Source organism: Zootoca vivipara, chromosome 4, assembly GCF_965207765.1.
Source record: "Zootoca vivipara chromosome 4, rZooViv2.hap1.1, whole genome shotgun sequence".
NCBI lineage: Eukaryota > Metazoa > Chordata > Lepidosauria > Squamata > Lacertidae > Zootoca > Zootoca vivipara.
Window position 1 is genome coordinate 53,184,292 of NC_142587.1, and position 26,007 is coordinate 53,210,298.

The following is a 26,007-nucleotide window of genomic DNA, read 5'->3' on the forward strand; positions in this document are numbered from 1 at the left end:
CTGAAGTATGTCCATAGTTTTAAGCCTAATTATCTTCTTTAACCATGGAAATCCCCGCCATGCAGATTAGCGTCCGGGAGTCCTGGCCCTCGTAAGTGCTTTTCAGCCCAAGCTCCCCCCACTCCATAAACAGTCGGAGTGGGTCTGGGGGCATCGCGGGCCAGCGGCCCCTCTCCGTAACCCCCGGAGAGGGTAGGGGGTTGCCATTTACTCCCCTAGCAACCGCCAAATTCCTTACGAAGGTCAGAGGGATGGAAAACAGGTCCGCCATTCCTGCCGGCGGAAACCGGAACCCTCCTGAGAACTATGATCTCAATGCAGCCTCTATCCTATGGCTATGGCTACCACTGGGTACCTGCAACTTTCCAGCCTCTGCAGGAGAAAGGATGCAGCTGGGAGAATGCATTGTCTCCTAGATTTACAAGTGAAATTACTAGTAGGAAACAGCTCCATATCCATTCATGAGCAGATTTCAAATCACGATTTCCTTCTACAAGACTGGGGTAACCCTTTGGGGGAAAATGCTGCATTTTTTTAAAAAAAGTGGTCCCAGCTTGGGGTTGATTGAGGTCATGTGCCAGGCACAGAGTTGAGGCACGCCAGCTTGCATACTGCTAGCCCCAATTCTGAATCCAGGAAGCAAAGTCTAATCAAGCAGAGGTCAGGTTCAAGCAAAGCAAGGTCAGGCAGAGCAGAGGTCAAACTTCAAAAGGCAAGCAAGCAAGGTGGGTAGCACCTTGGATATGTCCAAGTGAACCCTAGCCTGGAAGTCATACAAGGCAGGACTTGAGTGTTGCTCCAATAGGCAGAAAACTCAGATTGTGGCCTAACTGCAGAACTGCACCTTCTTTTGAACCATTAGCCCCACCTTTAATTAAAGGAGCATATACACCTAAAGTGGCCTTTCTGACTCTGGCGGAATTGAGAAAGGCTAGGGTTCTGCTGTGGTCTCAGAGCTGAACTCCTTGGTGTCCAAAGTAGGCAATGCAATCTCTTCAGGCTGGCATCACAGACCCCTCTGGTGGTGGCACTCCCAAGGAGGCAGGGACTTTAAAATCTGGTTCAGAGGGTGCATCTGCCTCCTGGACTGAGATGTCCTCTTAATCCATGTCTTGCTCCCCCTGAGAATGGGGAGTCAGAGAGCAGTATCATGACACTGTATAAGGTCTAGAGCCCATCTGTTCCAGCCTTCTGTTTCCACCGTGGTCAAGCAGATGCAGGAGTACAATAGAACTCCCCCTTGTGTTCCCCAGAAATTGCCTGAAGGCAATATATATGGTTTCGTTCCAGTTCCAGGTTCTGCTGCAACTAAAGTTGTTGCAGCTTGGTTCCAGTTCAGCCCAGTAAAGGTCTAATAAACAGTTTGGTACACATGGACCAGTTTATTCATTTCTGGTTCATGTGAGAAAATTAAATAAAAGGCTTATTACACTGATAAATCTGCACAGTGAAACAAGCTAGTAGATCTAAAACTGATACCATTAAACTGCCAGCAATAAATTCTATGCACCCTTCAGCTTTACATATGTATTTATTTCCATCGACCATCTTGGAACACAAACTCCCCTCTGGATCCAGCCCTTGACCTGCTGTTCATTCATTAGTGCAACTGAGGCAAGGAAGCCTTCATTCATTTAACCTCTCTGCATGGAGGTGTCTGCAGATTCTAGAACCTCGAGCAATCTGGAACCCTAACCCTTTGGGACATTTTGTTTTCTTCTTTGACTTATTGTGAGGCATTCTGCTTCTGGTGGAGCTTTTAAGATTTCCACACCAGAGTTTTTTTTTGCTGAGCTCTTATCCCAGAATAAGTAGCCCGGTTTGTCTGGGTTTTTGGTGGTGGGTTTTGTGGGGGAGTTGGTTCCAAGTCATGTTCAAGAGGGGCTGTTGGATAATGGTTCAGGGTCTGTCCAGAACATATCAAGTTTCTTTCTGGGATTTTCATTCAGGTTTGGTTTGACCCCCTCGAGGAGTAGTAATTTGGCTTAATCTTAGCTCCCATTAGCACTGCAACATGTATGTGTCCTGTTTTAGGGAAACATTATTTCTAATTTTGCCATTCTCACTGCCCTGAATGGCTTGTGAATACATTCCAAACTCATAAGTCCAACATTTTAAAATAAAAATTCCACTGTGTTCAAGTGTGTTCATTGGTAACCGGCTTGACACATTGCTGAGATATAAAATGTAGGTACAGATTGTGTTTATCATTGGGGGAAAACCTGAAAAAGAGCAACGTCATAATCAACTATAATCTTTAACATATTATATTTATATTCTTAAAGATGGATTTCATAGTGGATTGGGCAGATTTATGAAGTACTGTACCGGCCTATCAGTGACCATTAGCCATGATTGCTAAGCACAACTTCCATGTTCAAAGACAGTAGGCCTCTGAAAGCAGTTCCTGAGGACAATTAAGAAGACAAGGCTCTGTTTGCTTTCTTGTCCTCCTTAGGTATATCCCAGAAGCATTTGGTTGACCACAGTAGAAAATGGGATGCTGGACTAGATGGGCCTTTGGTCTGATCTAGAAAGGCTTTTCTTATCTTAGATATAAACCCCAAAGAAGAGAACTGTGTAAAGTGTACTTCTGCAGCAGAATTTGTCTGAATAAAATAGCAATGTATTGCTGTTCTGAGAACGAGGTGGCAAGAACTGTATGCCACTGGGAAGCAGATAACTAATTTATCTCTTCCTCCCCAACCAACCCATCTTTTCTTACTGAAAAACAGTTTCTACATTAATTTGAATTATGAATGTTTTGGATCTGTTAGCACATAGCTTAGCCTCTTTTCATAATAAGTTGACTCTTAAATTCTATTGGATTATTATAGTCACCACTCCTATTAATTTCATTATATTTTATTGTATTTAAAATATTTTAATCCTTCTTTTCTTCTAAAAATCTAAAAGAAGTTTACAGGACAGTGCAAAAATTGCAATGGAGCTTAACACCTATACAGCGATGATAATAAAAGCAATAAAATAATAAGAACAGAGTTGGATTAATTAGCAGTTGAGTCTTGGGAGAACAAGTTTTCAGCAGGCACTGATATATGAGCACATGCCATAATACAGAGGGCGGGTATTTGTTGAATTGTGTTTGAGAGCACAAAAAGATATATGTACTGTATATACATACCCACTCACAGTCAGACACACCTCGCCTAAACCATTTCAGTTTCAGATTGAGGGCTAAACAAAGTCATGGGTCACAGAAAAGCATTTTGTATTGTTGTGGGGTGTGGGGAAAATAATTGGTTAATTCAGCCCCTTGGCTACCTTTTGGTTTTATTTCAGTGAAGCCTATGTTGCTTTTAATTCAGGTTATATTTCGTAGATCAACATATGAATTTGGAAGTAATGGCATATGTGTTGTTTATTACCTCATAGCATTGTGAGACTTGGACATGTTTTGTCAGATCCATACAGAGCAGCTGCTTGATATATAGGATAATGAGTAGGTCTGTCAGGAACACTGGCAGGTTAAACTAATCTTTTATTAACACGAAAGGGGGGGGGAACACTTTAAGTTTGGAGAATATAGGTCGCATTTGTAACACATTCATGTTTCTTGTTCTTTCAGACCCTTAAACCATGGGAAATGCAGAGAGCCAAAATGTAGAACATCAATTTTATGGAGAGAAACATGCCAGCTTGGGAAGAAAACATACATCACGTTCCCTTCGCCTTTCGAACAAAGCATCTCGCCGGACCAGACATGCTTCCTCAGGAAAAATTATTCACAGGAATTCAGAAGTAAGCACACGATCTAGCAGTACTCCTAGTATTCCTCAGTCTTTAGCAGAGAATGGCCTGGAGCCCTTTACCCAAGAAGCCAACTTGGAGGATTTTGGAAGCCCAATCTGGGTAGACAGGATGGATATGGGCTTAAGGCCAGTTTCTTACCACACTGATTCTTCGGTTACTCCCAGCGTGGATAGCAGCACAGTCCTCATGGCAGCCTCAGTACAGAGTATGCCAAATTCGGAAAGCGGTAGACTTTATGGAGATGAATCAACATATCTGGCTGAAGGAGGTAGCAGGCAGCATTCGTATTCAACAAATGGGACCAATTTCTTGGAGCCTATAAGTTTCAAGAAGAAGCGTTCAAAATCTGCGGATATATGGCGTGAGGACAGTTTGGAATTTTCACTCTCTGATCTCAGTCAAGAACATTTGACAAGCAACGAAGAAATCCTAGGCTCTACTGAGGAGAAGGAAAGTGAGGAGACTCGAGGGAGAGAGGCGGGCAGCAGTCGCCAGCCTTTGGTCCCCTGCCAGCGCGCCAATTCCATGAGTGACTTGTATTCTCCAAAAAACTCAAATGCGATCAATGGGGGTCCACGAAATACGCTAGGAGGGTACTGTCGGAATTTAATGTCTCATATCCCAGATATGGAGAACCACAAAATGTCACCAGCCACTACAGAGAATGTTCCTTCTTACAGTAATTACAACACGCTCCCCTGCAGGAAATCTCATTGCCTCTCGGAAGGAATCACTCACCCAAAAATGAGCCATAGCAACAGTATGCATGGCAGACGAGCAAAAACAACTCAGGTAAAAGACCCATATCTTATTTCAAACTTGACAACCTGTGGTGTTCACTGATATAAATATGCTGGGTTTTTAAATTGAAATGAGAATTTCATTTGCTAGCCCCAGATAAACTATGTTCCAATCAGATCCTGTAATGAAGAGACTGTGCAGCCATGGACAGAACCAATACTTTCCTGATGATTATGTAGAACTTGATTCCTAGGTGATTTCATCTATATATCAACCTATTCTAACGACAACAACAATATACACTCTTAGTATTGGAGTTGTTGGTAAAGGGACTTGCCTAAGAATCAGATTGCAGTTATTAGAATATAGAACTACCATTGTTCATGAGAGTCATATTTTCATGACAAAATATTCACATAACACAACATTCGGGTGGTAACAGATCATATATGCAAATATCATCTTTAGTTATCAGCGGCTTAATTGTTAGCAGTAATGTACCACCCCTGAGATTATTCATTGGAATGGCAGATAATTCATTACTTACTATGGAAGGAGAAAACTACTACGGTACTTTGTCCAGTCAAAAAGAAACATGGTGGCTCTGTAGGCTTTGATACAATGCTTTCTAACATTTCCTGATGTTCTATTACTTTTTATTAAACATGTTCCATTCTCAGTGCATTAAAAAACAACAACAATACCACAACCATTCAATTGACATATAAATTGAAGGTGAGAGCTATTTTTTTCCACCAGTGGCACTGGTGAGATGGTTTGTAGGCAGAATTGCCAGTAGCTGCTGCTTGGTAATGGAGTTTGTGTAGAATTTGTATCTGGGGCACCTGTCCATTCAGCAACTCTGCACTTGCATGGTGCTGGCTGTGGCATGTCTCCACTCCTAATGCAAAGGGTGGGAATTTCCATCATTTATCAGCATGCATAAACTGCCAGCAGCTTTATCTCCCAGATCATCTCCCTGGCCATACTGGTTATCGCTATCAAGAAATTCTAACATGCCTTATTCTGCTGCCCAATTTCTCTATTCCATCATTTCCTCCCTGATCTGATATACTCTAGTTCCTCTTTCCCCTTGTCACTTTCCTGTGACCAGCTGTAGCAGTGGTATGAGACTCTGGTCTTAAATGTGCATGATGTTGTTTTTTCTCAGGCCTTAAGCAATTGGCGAGACCTTGCATGGAGGTGTTCTTTTAGCTCAGATGATATGAGTGGCTTCGAGATAGGCTACAAAGCATGTCCTGAAGCTAGCAGCTTTAACTGAAGTGCCAGTTTCAGACACAGCCACAGGCACAGCCTTCTAGGGATAAAGCAGTACCTTTTCTCCCACCAAACCATTACTCCAAAATCTACTTGCCTATTAATTGAGACCACACCTCCATGTTTTCTAGGGATGTAAATGCTTTTCGTTGTATGCTATAAGTATAACATGCATGAATAGACAAATATAAGCCACCTTCCTCTGTCAAGTAGTTCTGCAAATAATAGCTGACAAACCAAGGGAGGAAATGTTGGGGCTAATAAAGAACCATACCGTTCTTATCCCCCTTTATATGGAGCACTGTTGCTTAAATAACAACATCAAATGACATAAAATGCATATTTTCATAAATATACAATCATGCCCACCATAGGCTTAAGATTGTCCCAAATAGAAATTTCTTGACTTGACCAAGTTTAAACGTTTGTTATTTTCTTTATTATTTTGTAGCTACTGTAAGTTCTAGAGATGGCATATTTTGCATGTTGTACCGGTCTGCTCTCAGCTTAAGTAAGAATATGAGTCAGGTCAAAAGGAAACTATGAAATTTATCCTCTACATATTCAACGTGCAACTCTTCCTGTTGACATATATTCGTAATTAATAGTCTTTACAGCATTCATCTTCTAAGAAGTAATTGCTCAAATGAGGTTATTTATAGAGTTCCTTGGTTTTGCGGTATTTGCCTTTTGTTGCTATCTGTTGTGAAATGTAGCTAGCGGATGAAATCGAACAATCCAGGAAAGAAGCCTGAACAAATAGGTCAAGACTAGCGCTAGACAGCATGCTTCAGTGACTACTCTGATTTATTTCATGTTCCATTTTAGTACATATGTAGCAGAGAATGCAGACTCTGATCTTGTGACCCGGAAAAAGAAAAACACTTCACGTAGGGATTGGATAGGGGCGATAAACCATCTGACTTGCATCCTGATGCTGAGTTAAGCTTTGGCAATGCACCATTCTTAAGTGCAATTAGATCTAACGGTGTGAGCTGGTCAGATGAACAGCTTCTATAAGTGTAGGTGTTGGGAAAAATAACACATCAGCGAAAGATGCCCACTGGATGGCAAGGAGAGGGGGGGAGAGGGGAAGAGAGAGAATGCATCAGTTGGCACTAACTTGTAGGAGGTAACTGGAGGCGGGTATCTGGATTAGCTGCTTGCGTTTGATCCATGAAGATGTGCTGTTTCTAAATATAAAAATGACATTCTGAAACAGATGATGCTGTTTTCCCACAGCAGAAGCTCTATATTAAAAACAAAAAAAACCCCGAAAAGCATCAGCCCTTTTAGTAGGGGCACTTATGCAACATCAATATAGACACTCTTCACAGTTCTGTCAAGGCTGCTGAGAACAAATTAAAGCTGTGGGTGATATCCAGCTAGAGAGGCAAAGGCAAAGGACCTCATAGTTGTTCACCCAAGGGCGACTGGATGTGGCCGCTCATCTCGCTTTTCAGGCTGAGGGAGCCGGCGTTTGTCCACGAGACAGCTTTCCAGGTCATGTGGCCAGCACAACTAAACTGCTACTGGCGCACAGAGGACTGCGAGCACATGGAAACACCGCTTACCTTCCTGCCACAATGGTACCTATTTATCTACTTGTGCTGGCGTGCTTTTGAACTGCTAGGTTGGTAGAAGCTGGGACAGAGCAACAGGAGCTCACTCCATCACGTGGATTCAAACTGCTGATCTTCCGATCGGCAAGCCCAAGATGCTCAGTGGTTAGACCACAGCACCACCTGCGTCCCTACGATATCCAACTAAGCCGTACTTGGAATTAAACCCATTGAAATCAATTGACTGACCCAGAGGTTCTGCTAATATCCCCTTTTCAGGCAAGCTTGTAGGCAGGGCAGTAGCTGGACAATTTCAGATTTGTTTGAAATGAAAGGAATTATCTTGACCCATTTCAATCTGGATTCAGGCCTGGTTTCAGCGCTAAATCAGCTTTGATCACCCTGGGTGATGTATTGGTAGAGAGACTGGAAAGGAGAGCAAGCCTGTTGATTCTTCTTGATCACGCTGCAGCCTTTGATACCATCAACCATGATGTCCTCCTGAAGTAGCTCTGCAGGTTGGGAGTTGGAGATACAATGATATGGTGAGGAATAGTGGTGTAATGATTCTGTTCCAGTGCTGCTGTTTTGAGAGAACATCATTGGCGTGCTGCTGCTCAGCCACTGGGCAATTGTTTTATGTATTTTGCTGCGTCCTATGAGCACAGGGCTCTGCCTTGTGTCTATGCTGTTTTAGCATCTGGGTTCCTTGAGGGGAAAGGGCAGTGTCAGGAGGCAGGAATGGGCTGGATGAGAGCCAGTAAATTGGCACTGAATCCTGACATGATGGAGGTGTTGATGGATAGTGCCAAGGTTGTTACGACTACTCCAGAGTAACGACTTTCCACATGCTTGTCTTTTAACAGTCTTTATTAGTGCACTTTATTTACAGTGTAACGAGCTGTTAGTTGCATGTCTGCTCATTCCAATCCAGAATCCGGCACTGCCCCTTTTTGCGACTTGGACCAACATAAAAGCCTCAGGACAGTGAATCTCCTCCCCTTTCTCCTCCTCCTCAATTCTGGTGTTGGGGGGGGGGTAGGGTCTACGGTCTGCCTTTTGCCTGTCCCCCCTTCCCGTCTCTCCCTCTTCCTCCCTGTGTAGCAGGGGCTCTCCAATGCTGCCAGAGCCCCGGCACTCCTTCTCCGTCTCCTGACTCGCCCCTTCAGACCCCGCGCCTTCCTGACTGCTTGGAGACGGGCTGCTTCTGATGAGGGGGGGGGGGCTTCTCTGTAATCCCTCCCCCTTACAGATAGCTTTTGTGTTCGGGAAATGGAGAGACACTTGGTTCTAGATAGAACCTTTCTTCCTGAAAGAGCAGCTCCTTAGCTTGTGGGGAAGAGAGGTGCTCTTCAGTTTAACACTGGCATTGGAAACGCAGATGGCAGCAATGGCAAGAAGTGCCCTATTTCCACCTCTGGACACCAAGTACAGCTGTTCCTGGATCAAGATAGACTTACTAGAAGAACCAATGTTCTGGTAACCTTGCAATTAGTCAACCATAATGTGCTCTTATAGACAGCCTAGAAGCTGCAGCTAATGCAGATTATGGTTGCTGGAGTTGTGTGTGGCATATTTAACTGGGACCACATAACAACTGTTTACCAATATACTGTATGCTACTGGGGCCAGTCCAGAATTTTGGAATTAATACTTATAATGCTGGATGATTTTGGTCCCAAATGCTTGAAGGAGTGTGTTTCTCATTATCAGTTGTTAAGGTCTGTTGGGGGAAGCCCTTCTTATGCTACTTCTGACCATCACAGCCCGTTGTGCAGTGATGTAGGACACACCATCAGTGGAATTACCTCCCCATAGAGATCCAGTTGCCATCCTCATTATTGAGTTTTTGGTAGCATTTGAAGACATTACTTTCACTTGGGTCCTTTGACAGATCGAGGTACCCAAGACCATTAATTATACTGCCTGTATTGTACGGTACTAATTAAATTTGATAGGTGGTACATTTTTAAATGTAATTGGTTTATGTATATTTTAATGGTTTTATTAATGGATTTTTTAATTGTTCTGATTAGGTATTGTGGATTTCATTGGGATCTTTTTAATGGTTTTAAAGTCAAATCAAATCAAATCAATCAATCAATCAATAAGTCAATGAAAGCTACAAATCTGAACATGCCCACATTCCTCTTGACTGCTTTAAGCTACAGGAAAAAGAACAAATTAAGGGATGCCTGAAAACACTGGCCTTCCTCAAAGTTGTCAGAACTACAAGCCTAACTTCCTACTTCAGTGTCCTTCAGTGCTGATCAGAAGTTGCTTTATCCATACTGTGTACATGTTCTCTTGGTTGGGAAAAAATGGGAGATCCATTTTCTATTGCTCAAACTGGCTTCTAAAATGGATTCTGGAGTCTTTCACTTACAAAGCGAAATTGAAAAGGAGCAGAGAACCCAGTATTCCTTTAGTCTACCAGTGTTTATGACCTCATTATGCAGACATAGCCAAAAGGAAATGTTCTTTGTTTTCTTTTGAGAAAGCGAATAGAATCTTACCCCCATTCTTAGCATCTCTTATTTAAATTGGAGCTTAAACGTGGGAGTTGCTTTTCTTTAATTGGGACAGCCTTTTAGTGCTTTGGAAATAATTAGTGTCAATATGCATATACAATTAATATCTAGGAGTTGTTTTGGGGGCACCCACACAGCAGTTTCATTTTAATATTAAGTGTTCACTATAGCTGAGCAAGACCTCCTAGAGAGTTGAAGGGAAAATATAATTCAGCTTTTGCATCTGAGGGAAGAATATCAGCACCCCAGACCAGCTCCTTGCATTCAGCTTGGTACCACCCTTTTCTTGCATTTTATTCACCTGTCAAGAGAGCAAATGCTCCAATGAGCAGTTTTATTTGACATCCTTCCTCCCTAAAACAAAACTCTGGCAAAGTTTTACAAGCCATTGAATTGGTAAATACACATTTTGGGAATAGTAGTGATTATGGAAAACAAAAAGGGAACACTTTATTGCTCTCTCTCTCTCTCTCTCTCTCTCTCTCTCTCTCTCTCTCTCTCTCTCTCTCTCTCTCTCTCTGTGTGTGTGTGTGTGTGTGTGTGTGTGTCTGTGTGTGTGTGACTGACTCTTTCCTTCTTTTTCTGCTCTGCTGTTTACTGTCTCCCTCTTTTTGAAGTGCAAATTCTCAATGGAAAGAGGAACACAGAGCATTTCTGCTTTACTCACTGGTTTAGTAGTCATTCCGTTTCACCACTGCAGGTCTAATAAGGAGCTAGATCTCTTTCCCTCAAAAAATCATAATCCTTACCAGCTTCGATTCCTAGGATTCAAGGCATTGAGAAAACCACAGCACCTGTCTACATATAAAATCAATATAAAATTAGTAACAATAATATGCCCATAGAGTCCTAACGTACCCTGCTGTGTGAAGTTTCGGAAAAAAACTATTTGATGTGCAGCTGTCACGCCTAAAAAGTGCTTTTGCTTCCTTAAACTCTCCTCCCTCACCCACTGCGGATGGGTTTTTAGCTGGAATTATAATTCTGCAATCAATACTTAATTCCCCATTGTCAACTCCTATGAATCTTCCTTTAAAGTAATGGCTGGTGGGAGAGAGAGCTGTTACCTAGCTTGTCATTTTGATTACAAAATGAATAGCTATACTTCAAAATAAAATTTTAAATCCTTATCACTGGAGGTAGGAGCAAATTGTCACACAATTGTGTGACACACACACAGACATTGGTTAAATGTAAGAGCACTTTGCAGTAATTGCGTACTGTTTAGGTTTCTAAATGAGTTCTCCACAGCTTCGGCTTTTCAGACCTGAATGACAAGACTGAAATCAGATGCGTTTGTCAGAAGGAGTTGAGAAATTTACCACTTGTCTGGTAGACTAAACTCAGCCTTCATTAAAAATAAGGATGGGTGGAGACCATAGCTGCCAAGTTATCCCTTTTTTAAAGGGAAATTCCCTTATGCTGAATAGGCTTCCTCGTGAGAAAAGGGAAAACTTGGTGGAGACACAAACCCTGAAATGGCCTTTAAAATACTTGTGACCCCCCTCTTGATTATAGATATACTCCATACTGAAGGGGATTTGGGAAACTTTGTGCACCTCTGTTGACTTTTCTCCATAAGAGGTTTTGTAGTCTAATCCCCCTGGGTTTAAAACCAGGGTAATTAATTTGTATTTAGTGGCATTAATTAGAGTTAAAACACTAAGAAATAATACCAGGGCACAAAGCCACATTGGGATTTAGGTGGAATCTCAAGCATACTTATTGGAAGTTAACTCCATTGAAACCACTGTGATTGACTTCTAGGTACAGTAGTTTGGAGCAGGATGAAAGATTCAGTCCTAAATGAAATTTTTACTTAATAAGTACTATGGAACTCTTTCTGAATAATCAGGTTATAGGATTGGGCTATCGGTGAAGGTGAATTAGAATAATAGAATTGTAGAATTGGAAGGGACACCCAGGGTCATCTAGTCCAACCCGCTACAATGCAGGAATCTCAGCTAAAGCATCCATGACGGATGGCCACTCAACCTCTGCTTAAAAACCTCCAATGAAGTCCACCACTTTCCAAGGAAGTCCGTTCCACTGTTGAACAGCTTTTACTGTCAAAAAGGTTCTTCCTGATGTTTAGTCAGGATCTCCTTTCTTGTAACTTGAAGCCATTGGTTCGGGTTCTAGCCTCTGGGGCAAGAGAAAACAAGCTTTCTCCATTCTCCACGTGACAGCTCTTTAGATATTTGAAGATGGCTATCATAGGTCATCTCAGTCTCCTTTTTTCCTTGTTTAAACATACCCAACCCCCTCAATCATTCTTCAAAAGGCTTGGTTTCCAGACCTTTGATCATCTTCTCTGCACATGTTCCAGCTTATCAATATCCTCCTTCAACTGTGGCACCCAGAACTGGACACATTACTCCAGGTGTGGTCTGATAATGAGAAAACTAGCTAATTAATTTAAGCCACTAAAAATAAAACCCATTCTCGGCACTCAAGTTGCTCTGTCTGCGCGCGCACACACTCTTCAGATGAACCTAAATTACAAAAACAGTTCGCTTTAAATAATAGTTTGGTTTAACAGTGGTTCAAAGATCAACACGCCACATGCTGGTGTATAGGGAAGAATTGTGGCACCATGCTCCTCCCCTGCTGCCACCATGCTACCAGAAACCGAGCTATGGTTTGGCTTAGCATTACATCCAAACCAAGGCTTGTCTCTCTCCAAACAAACAATGAGTGGTAAGCCAAGAACAAATGATAGTTATAGCTTGTCGTTTGTTTGGAGAGAGACTAACCATGTTCCTCGATTTGGATGTATTGCTAAGGCAAGCCATGGGTCAGATCCTGGTAGTACAACAGGAGGAGGAGCAAAACAGCCAGAAGTTGCTCTTTGGGCAGCAGCGTGCTGCACCTTTACCTTTAAACTACAGTAAAGCTTAATTGTGGTTTCAAGCAACATGTGAACTGGGCCTTCGAAGGCTACATGTCTCAATTGTAGAGCACATCTTTTGCTTGCAGAAGTTATGAGGCATCTCCGTTTGAAAGGATTGGGTAGCAAGTGATGGGAAAAACATCTGCCTCATACCCTTGAGAGCAACTGAGCAATGATGAGCTAGATGAGCAATGGTGTGACTCAAGATGAATCAAGCTTCATACATTCCTAAGAGCAGATCTTATTTTTTTCCTAAGATCTGAGATATGCAATCTCCCAGGACTAACATAGCACAGGTATTACCTAAGAACTTTGATCTAGTGAACCTCAAGGCACCTACTGCTGCTCTGCTTCAAAGGTGCATGGAGTGATCAGAAGGGGTAGCATTTTATTTCTTTGAGGTCCTGCTCGGTTAGCAGAGGGAGGACTCAGGAGACACGTAGCTCTTCGTAGCATTACTGGGCATGGAAGCCTTTTTTCAATACGTGCCAAAGGAACTGACTTAGAAACAGTTGTCTAATGTTTTGATAACTTTTTATCATCTCTATTTGTGATGTTCAGCTGTTGCTTATCTAGTTAAAATGGCACCACCCAAGCTCAAGAGGGACATGCCAGCAGGCTTGGAGGAACCCCACAGCTTGCAGAAGTACAGAAAATATTTGGGCAAATGAAACCAGAAGTTGGAGGGAGTGAAATCTCAAAAGGAATTAAATGAGAACTGAGCGATGATAAAATGATGCCCCTTTCCCTCCTTTATTTGTTGAACGTGCAAAATGCTTATGAATATTTCTGAGTAGCTGCATTAGATGGGCTGTGACCAGCATGTTTCTGGAGGGTGCAAGGAATGTTGGATGTTTTATTTCTCTCTCTCTGCGTTTTTAGCTTGCTCTGTTATCAACAGTTCTGTGCAGTCTGCAGTAACAAAAACAGTAAAATGCTACCAAGCCAACATACAGCACACACTGCTCTATCAAAGCATTTAAAAGCAAAACAGGGTCTGAAACTTAACATTCTATCCAACTTTAGCCCTATTTAATCTTTAATGAAAGCAATTAATTTTGAGTGCAATGAGAGTTGCTGTCAAATTCAACCCACATTGAAAAAGCAGCATATGCTTTTCTGTGTGTCTGCTGGGGAACAGATAATACTGATAATGAAAGGACATAGGTTGTTTGTAGATTTCTGTGATGTGTATAAAAAAAAAGGTGTTTCCCCAAACCCATTGCATATATATCAAGCAATATGCAGAAAAGGGCAAGCAAAATGAGAAAAGGGTTGGAACATGTTCCCTATGAGGAAAGGTTAATGTGTTTCAGGTTTGACTGACGTTTATAAAATCATGTTCAGTGTGTCTCTCATAATATGAAAACATGGGAAGGTGTCACCCAATAGTTGATTGGCAGTAGATTCGAGATGAACAAAAGAGATGGCTTATTCACACATAGGTAAAGGGACCCCTGACCATTAGGTCCAGTCGTGACCGACTCTGGGGTTGCGCGCTCATCTCGCATTATTGGCCGAGGGAGCCGGTGTATCGCTTCCAGGTCATGTGGCCAGCATGACAAAGCCGCTTCTGGCAAACCAGAGCAGCACATGGAAACGCCGTTTACCTTCCCGCTGTAGCGGTTCTACTTGCATTTTGACGTGCTTTCAAACTGCTAGGCTGGCAGGAGCTGGGACCAAGCAATGGCAGCTCACCCCGTCACAGGGATTCGAACCCCCGACCTTCTGATCGGCAAGCCCTAGGCTCAGTGGTTTAACCACAGCGCCACCTGGGTCCCACATAATGCATAATTAATCTGTGGTATTAGCAGGGCTCCCCCCCCCCCGCTGGAACTTGCCAGAACTCAGTTCCGGCACCTCTCAGGTGGGGTCACCATTGCCATTCTAAGAGAGTGAAAGAGGTGTTCATGGTGAGTTCTGGCACCTCTTTTTGTAGAAAAATAGCACTGGGTATTAGACTTTTGCAAGATGCAGAGATAACCATGAGTTTAGGTGGCTTTGAAAGAGGATTAGACAAATTCTGTCTGCATTGCTTAACTACAATGTCACTGAATGCCCATTGCTGGGTGGCAGCAGCAGGGAGTGCTGCTGCCTTCATGTCTAGTGGGGGGCTCCAAAAAACAACAACTGACTGGCCAATGTGGGATGCAGGATGCTGGACTAATGTGGCCAGAAAGACTCCATTTACCCTCTTAGGTTTTCATGCATAACTTCTGCAAACAAAAGTGCAGGAAAATCATTTTTATGCCTTGAATATTTGACATATGAAAGTTGCATCTGTATTTAACATGAAAAATAAAATTTCTCTTATTTTCCACCATGTGTTTGCTGTATTGAACATAAAATTATTCCAAAAATCAGTCAAACAGCTTTAAGGTTATCCTGAAAGCATGACCTGAAGGCCACACTTCGAGTGTATGAGATAATATCATATATTAAAACATATAGGGATGCATATTCTAGTATGTAATAGTAAATGTTTTGTGCTCCTAGAACAAACATTATTCTTCTCTGCCTCTCCTGTTTTGTGCTATCAGTCAGAAGTCTACGGCTCCAGATAATGGTTCTAATAATTTTTGTTGTTGTACAAAATGTCTTAGCAGTGGGGTTTTGCGATTTAGACAATAGTAGTTTTTTTTAAACTACAGAAAACCTCTTGATTATATTTTATACGTTTCAAGGACCTCCATGCAACAATGCACAATGAGTTGCCACAACTGACAGTTTGGGATACTCTGCTCGATTAGATGGGTGTAATTTCCAACAGTTAACCTTTTCAGTTAAGTGTATGTTTGAAACATTTATTTTCAGAACGTTTTTGTGCATTTTTCTATGACCTAGTTGGCATTTGATTTGGGAAATCTATCTCTGCCACATACATTCATTTTCAGAGGGGTGCTATGAGACTCTGTTTGTAGTCATTTACATGATTGCTCAGGTAAACCTTTTCCAGGTGTCTTACTCACTTATTCAGCATTTTTTCTGGTTTAGTCTTGCACATGCTCAAATATGTTCTCAAAGCAAGGGTTAAGTTTGCTTTCATGCAGATCATGTACAGTGGACGCTCTGGTTGCGAACGTGATCCGTGCGGGAGGCACGTTCGCAACCTGCAGCGCCGCGTCTGCGCACGCGTGGGTCGCGATTTGGCACTTCTGCACATGTGCAAAGCGTTAATTTAGTGGTTCTGCACATGCGCGAGCGCTGAAACCTAGAAGTAACCAGTTCCGGTACTTCTGGGTTTGGCACGGTGCGCAACCTGAAAACGCACAACCTGAAGCGTCTGTAACCTAAGGTATGACTGTAATAGTTTGTGTAAAGGCAGCAAAGTCATAGGCCAGGGGCTGGCAAAGTTTTTGTGGCTTGGGCTAGTTCACGGTCCCGCAGGTGCTGCGGTGGGCCGGAGTGCATGCGCATGTGCAAATGCTATTTCCGGTGCTCCTTCCGGTGCAGAGGAGGAGTGCGCAGCTTCCCATTGGCTGCAGGAGCTTCCTGCAGCCAATGGGAAGCCGGCCACCATCGTGGAAGGTGGTCCCTGCTCTATTCTGCGCTGGTTTAGCACAGTGCTCGGGAGCCGACCAAGCGGCCAGTGGGGGTCCATGGGCCGGTTAAATGACCACTCATGGGCTGCTTGTGGCCCATGGGCCTTAGGTTGCTAACCCCTGTGATAGGCCCTTCTCTCACACTATCAGACACAATCAAGTGAACATTGAAATAGGGAACTGTAACCAATCAGAGTTCCCTGATGGGTCTACCTACAAAGTACACCTTTGCAAAAACACAGGTGTCACATCCACAGTTTTTGATATATACTTTGATGGGCCACTTAAGCTTTGACATATGAAGTGGCCCATACTGTAAACAATTTCTTCAGAATTAAAGAGAGTGGCTGAACATTGTTAGTCTCAAAAGACAAACTACCATGCAGAAAGCCTACCCAGTTGATGCTGACAAAAACCCCACATGCAAACTATATAAAAGAGCATAGATTTCCCACCCCTCTCCCCTCTCTCTTCTCCCCCAACACCATACTGTATCCAACACTAATGTCTCATATCAAATGTAACTGATTTGTAGAAAAGACTTCACAATCTGAAAGAAGAGACAGTGTGTGTACTTTTGTAAACTAAGAAAACCTTTAAAAAAAAAATATTTGAAAAAGAAAGTGTTCCTGAAGTCAGACCATTGTTCATCTCATGGAATTTGCATTTTCTACCTAGACCACCAAAACTGATACCACCTTCAAGGTCATATCCATATAGTCTAACTAAATGTAGGACAAAGAGTTGTTGGGCACAGATGGCACATCTTTTATCATAACACAGTGACACCAGCTATGTGAAAGTGCTGACAACAGCAGCACAGTCCCATCATATCTAAATTCATAGCACAATATAGATTATAACCATTGTCTTGCATCAATAGGCAAACACTTCCTAAGAACAAAATTCTAGATTGGTTACAGTTCCATTTCTCTGTTACAGTGGTACCTCGGGTTACAAACACTTTGGGTTACAAACACTTTGGGTTACAAACTCTGCTAACCCCGAAGTAGTACCAGGATGAGAACAGATGGATGCAGTGGGTGGCCCCACTAGCAAAAGTGTGCCTCAGGTTAAGAACAGACATCCGAAAAAAATTAAGTTCGTAACTCGAGGTACCACTGTATTATGTATTTGAGAATGAGCTCTTAACTAAGCACACTTGGCTATCCAACCACTTATGTAATCAGCAAAACTACATGGATTGTATTTGAAGAAAACTTCTATTTTTTTGGCTGGCAGAGTTTAGCAAATTGATTGCTAAAAAATAGATATTTGGAAATATCTGTTCCATTTGGGGGTACTCAAAGTACCTGAGGTTTGGAAAGATGAGGGCAGAATTCTGCAGGTCTGTCTTTCTCCTCTCTCTCTCTCTCTCTCTCTCTCTCTCTCTCTCTCTCTCTCTCTCTCTCTCTCTCTCTCTTGGCTTGGCTGCTAATAAGTTTAAGTGTTGAAACAAAGCCACTATTAGCTTTAACCTATAGCCAGAAATAACAATTGCCTTGTCCCAATAGTATCTATTTGCTGATTACATAATTTTTTTTTTTAAAGGAAGAGAATGATTTAGACATTAAGGCTGAACTATATGAATCTTTTGCACATTCGCCTACCCTACCACATATTCCTGCATTGCACCAAAAACCATAATTTGATATTGTATCTGAACTGGACAAATTGTGGTTGCCACTAATTCTACTTTGTACCCTAACTGGAATTAGATATTACAGTTGGAAAACTTTAGTAGTGACATTAGTTTGCCAGCTCTTCACTGTGTTTGCAGTTTGCTGCAAAAAAGTTGTGAGTGTAGCAGAGGATAGGCTCATGGTGAATATATCTTCTTACCTACCAGCTCTATCCAACATATATAAAGGTAAAGGTAAAGGGACCCCTGACCATTAGATCCAGTCGTGACCGACTCTGGGGTTGCGCGCTCATCTCGCATTATTGGCCGAGGGAGCCGGCGTATAGCTTCCAGGTCATGTGGCCAGCATGACAAAGCCGCTTCTGGCAAACCAGAGCAGCACATGGAAACGCCGTTTACCTTCCCGCTGTAGCGGTTCCTATTTATCTACTTGCATTTTGATGTGCTTTCGAACTGCTAGGTTGGCAGGAGCTGGGACCGAGCAACGGGAGCTCACCCCGTCACAGGGATTCAAACCGCCGACCTTCTGATCAGCAAGCCCTAGGCTCAGTGGTTTAACCACAGCGCCACCTGGGTCCCCTATCCAACATATATACAACATGGCAAATGACATAATCAGTATGATAAATAAGCAGCCCTCCTCTTTCAGCAAGTGTGTAGCAATCTACATACATAATAGTATGATGGGGCAGGGCAGATCTTGTTGCACCAGTTGGTTTTTTGTTTCTGTTTTTTGTAATAACTGAAGAGCTCTTGCACAAGCATGCAAATTTATGGGTGATGCAGTAGGAGATGGGTGATGCAGCTGGGTAGGGGAGGAAGAAACTTTAATTATAATCCTACCAATTGCTCCCATTCTCTGGATATTGTGACACAGTAACTTTTCCACTCACCTGTTTGCCTGAGGCACCAACATTTGCGACATTTTAATAATCACAAAGGAAGAAACTAAAAATGTATGTAATAATTAATTAATTAATATTATTATTAATTTATTGGATTTATATGCCGCCATATACCCGGAGGTCTCAGGGTAAATCAAAATCAAAATATAAAACCACAATATATATATAATCAAAATAAAAACAGCAACCCAATAAACCCCTCCCCCCAAAACCTCACATTTTTAAAAGGCATAGGATGTCAATCAAATCAACCAAAGGCCTGGCTATAAAGGAATATTTTTGCCTGGCACTTTGTTGTTGTTTAGTCGTTTAGTCGTGTCCGACTCTTCGTGACCCCATGGACCATAGCACGCCAGGCACTCCTGTCTTGCACTGCCTCCCGCAGTTTGGTCAAACTCATGTTCGTAGCTTCGAGAACACTGTCCAACCATCTTGTCCTCTGTCATCCCCTTCTCCTAGTGCTCTCAATCTTTCCCAACATCAGGGTCTTTTCCAAGGATTCTTCTCTTCTCATGAGGTGGCCAAAGTATTGGAGCCTCAGCTTCACGATCTGTCCTTCCAGGGAGCACTCAGGGCTGATTTCCTTAAGAATGGATAGGTTTGATCTTCTTGCAGTCCATGAGACTCTCAAGAGTCTCCTCCAGCACCATAATTCAAAAGCATCAATTCTTCGGCGATCAGCCTTCTTTATGGTCCAGCTCTCACTTCCATACATCACTTCCATACATCACTACTAGGAAAACCATAGCTTTAACTATACAGACCTTTGTCGGCAAGGTGATGTCTCTGCTTTTTAAGATGCTGCCTGGCACTTAAAGGTGTATAATGAAGACGCTAGGCGAACTTCCCTGGGGCGAGCATTCATCAGACAGGGAGCCACTGCAGAGAAGTGTTATCACCCTCCATACCTTTCAAGGAAGGAGGCACATGAGGAAGGGCCTCAGATGATCTCAGGGTTCGGGTAGGTTCATATGGAAAGAGGCAGTCCTTGAGGTATTGTGGTCCTGAGACATTTAAGGCTTTATGGGTCAAAACCAGCACTTTAAATTGGGTCCAGAAACTAGTTGGTAGCCAGTGCAGTCAGACCAGGATCGGTGTAATATGCTCAAACCGTCTTGCTCCGGTGAGCAACCTGGCTATTGAATTCCGCACTAGTTGAAGTTTTCAAACCATCTTCAGAGGCAGCTCTACGTACAACGCATTGCAGTAATCTAACCTTGAGGTTACCAGAGCATAGACAACAGTAGTTAGGCTATCCCTGACCAGATAGGGGCATAGCTGGGCCACCAGCCAAAGCTGATGGAAGGCACACCGGGCGACTGAGGCCACCTGAGCCTTGAGGGACAGCAGATGATCCAGGAGTACCCCCAAACTACGAATCTGCTCCTTCAGAGGAAGTGTAACCCCATCAAGAGCAGGCGATCTCCCACCTATCCGGTCTAGGGAACCACCCACTAACAATGCCTCATCTGGATTGAGTTTCAGTTTGTTGGCTCTCATTACCGAGGCAAGTCCAGCACTTCCACTGCCTCACCTGCAGATGTAAAGGAGATTTAGAGCTTAGTATCATCAGCATACTGCTGACAACGTACTCCAAACCTCCAGATAACCCCACCCAGTTGTTTCATGTAGATGTTAAACAATGTGGGGGGTAGGATTGAGCCCTGCAGAAGGTTCCACAGGGCTGAAAAGCTTTCCCCAAGCAACACCCTCTGGGAATGACCATCCAAGTGGGACTGGAACCACCGCAAAACTGTGCCACCCAACCCTAGTTCAGTCAGTCACTCCAGAAAGATACCATGGTTGATGGTATCAAAAGCTGCTGTACAACCAGCCAAGTGCTGTCCCATGTTTACCATAAAACAGTGCTGTGCAGATTTGGAATGAGGAGGAGATAATGAAGGAGGGATCCAGAGTTCACAAAAAGATGATGAAAGGAATTGGTCCCTGTTCTTTGCCTCCAGTTGCAGGGGAAATACAAACCTGGATATTCAGTGGTACTTTTTCTAGGTTACTGGACCTATGGGAAGAGCCTGAATTGGTGGATGAGAGGAGGTCCTGGCCCAGGGCCTGCAAAAGACAGTGCACTGCCTGAGATGGGCAGCTCGAACCCTTCCTCCTGTTGTGACCCCCATGGAGACTTCTGGTAGGGCTGGTCAGAGGGGGAGGAGCATTAAGAGGAGAGTGTGGAATTGGATCCTTCCCAGTGGTCTGGGAAGTGGATAGTAGAGAGGGGCCCAGTAGGTTGACAGGAAAGAAGCCTACCTCTGTATCTTTGGATTCTGCTACTGAATTATGTAGTTTAGGAAACGGCTGAGGTTCTGCTTCCTTCTGCAGAAGAAAAAGCTAGGCAGAATAAGCAACTAAGCCATATTGAGGTTTAGCATTGCAGGGAGAGTCTACGGCAGACACTGTGGGGAAATTGGAGACTGGCAGTAATGTGGATGGTTTTTATTCTACTGGGCTACTATTATCAAGTTCTTTTAGTAAACATGCATACAGTCTTGTTGAAGATACTGTACACTGGTAGCTTAATATTTTGGGGCTGGTTTTGAGTTCAACAGAACTGCAGACCACATATCACAGACTTTTCTGTGTTTTGGGATCACTGCAGTTTGTGAACTTGGGCAAGGAGTTCTTTGTTCCTTGTGTCTTCCCTGGTTGACTTGATTTGCGGACTCTCTAATTGAAGAGGCCTACTCTTCTCTTGTTTGTTTGCTAACAGATTTCTCTTCTTTCCTCCCCCCACAAAAAGCTTATCAATAGATTTGGTCTTTATCTTTTAACATAGTGCAGTTCTCGTATGCTAAGGCATATCTTTTGGGAGTGTTTTGGTTGTTTTATCCCACTGATAGTGATTTTTATAAGGGTTGTAGTGATGTGATTTTTGTTATGATTCTTGTGTTATACTGTTTTGTTTTATTATTGTGTGGCCTCCTCTGGGACCTTCTGGTGAAGGGTGTGTAATGAATGCACTTAATAAAAAATAACTATAAAACCTGGAGGATTTTTTGCATGTAACATAAGTATGAAGTATTTTACTTCCTTAGGTGATATACCAGCTTAAAAAAATTAACTCAGCTGTAGCTTTTGAAATTCCTCCATTTTATATGATGGATGAAAGCATAAATTTGTGGCCTTGTTCACAGAGAACATGAAGGGGTTTATGTGCTTCAGTGTTGGAATTGTTTCCATAGTTGAGAAGTAGATAGCTAAGAATCTATCAAACAAGGGAGAAAGTGTTGGAATAATGTATTGGCCTGAATACTAGCCTCACTTTGCTCCCAAATTCTGACCTTGAAAAGTTAAAATGCGGCTTAAATCCGCGATCTTACAAAAAAATAGGCTTTTACAGTATTGCCGCTGAAACAGACGTACGGTAAAATGGAATGGGTGTGAGTGCTTGCGGAATTTTAAGGGGGTGCCTTATATTTGGATATTGTCTTCTTTTTTCTCCCCTCCCCTGAATTTTAAAGGTGTGGCTTATATTTGGATATTGTCTTTTTTTCTCTCTCTCCCCCCCTTGAATTTTAAAGGTGCAGCTTATATTCGGGCCAATACAGTATTTGCCATTTTTTGAACTACTGGTACCCAGTACCTGAAAACAGACAGATAGGACACACACCAGTATTATGTCCAGTGGAAAAGAACCTCCATTTCTTTCTAGCAGTGACAGAGCATTGCTTGTGCGGGAAGGACTCTCATTATGGATTCCCATGTGATTAGGTGCTTCCCGTATTCTCTTCACATTGCAGAAGCTCCCTCCTATGCTACAAAGATACTTGTGGGTTGAAGGCGAGGCTTATCCTGAAGCAATCACCTAATCATGCCTCCATGTAACAAACTCAGTACAGATCCATTCAACCTAACCAGCTCTCTCTGGATTCGTAAGAACAATAATTTAGAGGGGGGAAGAAGACTGCCTGTACCTGTTCTCCTCTTTATATTACCTACGCATTACAATCTATGCTCGATTTGTGAGAGGAAAGGGTTAAACCCTCTTTCACTCCTTTTAATTGTTGCTTCTAGAGAAACAGCTTGAGAAAAAGCTGGAGATTACCCTCCGGCAACCTAAGCAAGAGAAGCTGTTATGCAATGAGCATATGGATCCTGTGGAGTTTCACGCAGGTGCAGGTGGAAATGATGTATTTTTGTAGAGTGGAGGTGATTTATTTTTGAACTCCACTTCCAGGAAAGTTGTAAAATACCTGGTAACATTTCATATTTTGGAAGGCTTTGCACACAAAATAGCTCTTAAAAGTTAAAGTACTATCCTCCCAGGATCAGCTTTGGCGTTTGTTTCCAGCAAAGAGAGTTTCTGTTTTCATAGCAATACAGTATATAGCACACATCCTGCCAGTCCTAAATCTTTTCTTCTTCTTCTGCATGGTCTAATGGAGTGGCTGAGAGTGTGTGTTATGAGCCAACAAGTTTAAATTCAAATCTCACCAGATGCATTAAACTTACTAGATGGCCTTAGCAAGTGAGTGTTCTGTTAGGCTCAGCGCCCTACTCTCCTCCAAACACCCAGTTCCCGCAATATGGGCAAATAATAATGCATAGGTTGGAGGATAGTAAAAATTTGTCTTATGGGCCTCTTTTAAGATCTGCTGAGAGGTAGGTGAGGTATTTTGAACACTTGAAGCTATATAAATGCTTATTGGTATTATTTTTTTAAAGTGTTGCATGCTTAAAAGGCTGACTCATCGTGTGCTTTTTTGACCTTTCCTGCCTTCCAGAGTATCAGCTCTCCTTCCTCTGTACTGTAGTACATTCAGTTCTGTAGAATTCGCAGAGCTGTAAAGGAAATGCAGATCATCTGTAATAGGTGGCCTATCACATACTCATCAGTTTTTAACTTGAGCAGTCCTAGAACATCACCATCCTTGTGCACAAGAGTGGGGAGGTATCAGCAGTTTTGCAGAAGTACCAAATGAAACAAAAAACACCCTTTTCAGAAAAAAAAAACACCCCTCAATCTACCTCCATTAATTCACAGCACCATTACTCCATATTGATAGCATACAGGCATTTCTGATCATCCTTCATGTGCTTCTGATTCATTCAAGTCACCTTGGGTCAGAGCCATTCAGTATCTACTTGTTTCCTCCCCATGTGAGTTTTCAGGTGGGATGCTCACAAGCAAAGAATAGTAGACGGCATGCTTCCCATACCTGGAATGGGAACCTATGGCCCTTCAGATGTTGTTGGACTCCACCTTCTGTCATCCTTATCCTTTGGCCATGCTGGCTGGGGCTGATGGGAGTTGGGAGGCCAATAACATCTGGAGAGCCACAGGTTCCCTATCCTTAGTCTAAAGGTAAAGGCGCCCCGACCATCAGGTCCAGTCATGTCCGACTCTGGGGTTGCGGCGCTCATCTCGCTCTATAGGCTGAGGGAGCCGGTGTTTGTCCGCAGACAGCTTCCAGGTCATGTGGCCAGCATGACAAAGCTGCTTTTGGCGAACCAGAGCAGCGCACGGAAACGCCGTTTACCTTCCCGCCCTATTTATCTACTTGCACTTTGATGTGCTTTCGAACTGCTAGGTGGGCAGGAGCTGGGACCGAGCAACAGGAGCTCACTCCATTGCAGGGATTCAAACCGCCGACCTTCTGATCAGCAAGCCCTAGACTCTGTGATTTAACCCACAGCGCCACCTGGGTCCCTATCCTTAGTCTACTGCACCATAAAAAGAGGATGTCTGTACAGGGCTCTCCTTTGCTACACCTTTTTTTTTTTTAAAAAAAATGTATTTATTAAAGATTTTTTAACAAACAACAAAAACATACAATAATACAAAACACTGAAATTACAAAACACAAAAAATACAAAATACAAAAATACTAAAAACACAAAAACAAAAATTCTAACTTATAACTTGTTTATAATTTACTGACTTCCTCATTCCACCTCCTTCTGCGTTTCTTTACAAATCATCCTTAGTAAACTCTAAATCTTATATAAACTCTAATTTTTATTTTAATATTACCTTATTTCTCTTTTATATCTTATCCTTTTACCCTCTATCTATATCTTCCTTTTTAATTGTCTTATAACTATCTTCTATTGATACTTATTACACACCATTGTATTGTCTACAACCTCTTTGTATCTCCCTCACTTCCATTGATTCTAATCTATTATACCTCCTTTGCTACACCTTATCCAGGAGTTCCAGAATCACTTTGAGGGCTTACTGCTTCTGAAAAGCTGACTGCAGCAATTTTGCAGTCCATGTGCATTTCAGTAATATAGTATGTGAAACAAAACTAAATTTACTTAGAATTTCAGCCAAAGGTTTTGGGCTAGTGTTGTTGTTTAGTCGTTTAGTCGTGTCTGACTCTTCGTGACCCCATGGGCTAGTAGTCACTATGGAACCATGAGAATACACCTGACGTGTATTTTCTGATGTGTGAATGAGCAAGCATTTTGCAAATCTGAACACGTGCCAAGTGTCTTATGTGCCCAAAATGATGACTTAATCAAAGCCCACCTGTTTAATGTCTGACTCACTCGCTCACTGTGAAACTGATTAGTTGTGAAATATTTTTGTCAAGGGATAATTTTTATGTGACTTTCAAATGATCTGCTTTTAACTGAAAGCGAGAAATGTGTTAATCACAACATTTTAAAGTACCTGTAGGAAATGTCATTGGTTTCTTAGTGTTTATGTAAAATATAAACAGTTTAATACGTTACAGAGTGGCATAAGGTGAACACAGATATAAATTTTTAGAGCGCTGAGCTCAATTTTGAAGCAGCCTCATTGTGTTCAATCCAAAAATACTGTTTTGTCTCCAGAATTGACTTTCGGGACATAAAACTTTTTGCAAGCTTATTGCAGAACCACCCTGTGCTGTGATCCTCAGATGAAAGATGGCAAACAAACAAACAAACAAACAAACAAACAAACAAACAAACAAACAAACGGTTTCCATTTATTTCCTGTGCAGAAGGCCTTCAAGCTTCTGCTAATTTACTCCATAGTTTAGGAACTTCTCCTTAGGCTTCTAATTGCCCCAAATACGTAACCATGTATTACTAAGGAACAGTATTCAGCGAGTCCCCCCACCCCACACAATTAGTGACTTCTGAAGTTGTTGTGTGGTGTTCTTCCTTGTTGTTTCATGTATCTTTTA

The 26,007-nt window shown here is 42.4% G+C and overlaps 1 protein-coding gene across 9 annotated transcripts in view; it reads left to right on the forward strand.

Moving 5' to 3' along the window:
• TIAM1 (TIAM Rac1 associated GEF 1) overlaps positions 1-26,007 on the forward strand; it is a 206,662-nt gene that overhangs the window by 108,029 nt on the left and 72,626 nt on the right. For all 9 annotated transcript variants that reach the window (XM_035116730.3, XM_035116721.3, XM_035116728.3 and 6 more), the window contains one exon: positions 3,590-4,566. In XM_035116730.3, the coding sequence (XP_034972621.1) occupies positions 3,601-4,566 (966 nt within the window). In that variant the 5' untranslated portion in view covers positions 3,590-3,600. The remainder of the gene's footprint in view (positions 1-3,589; positions 4,567-26,007) is intronic.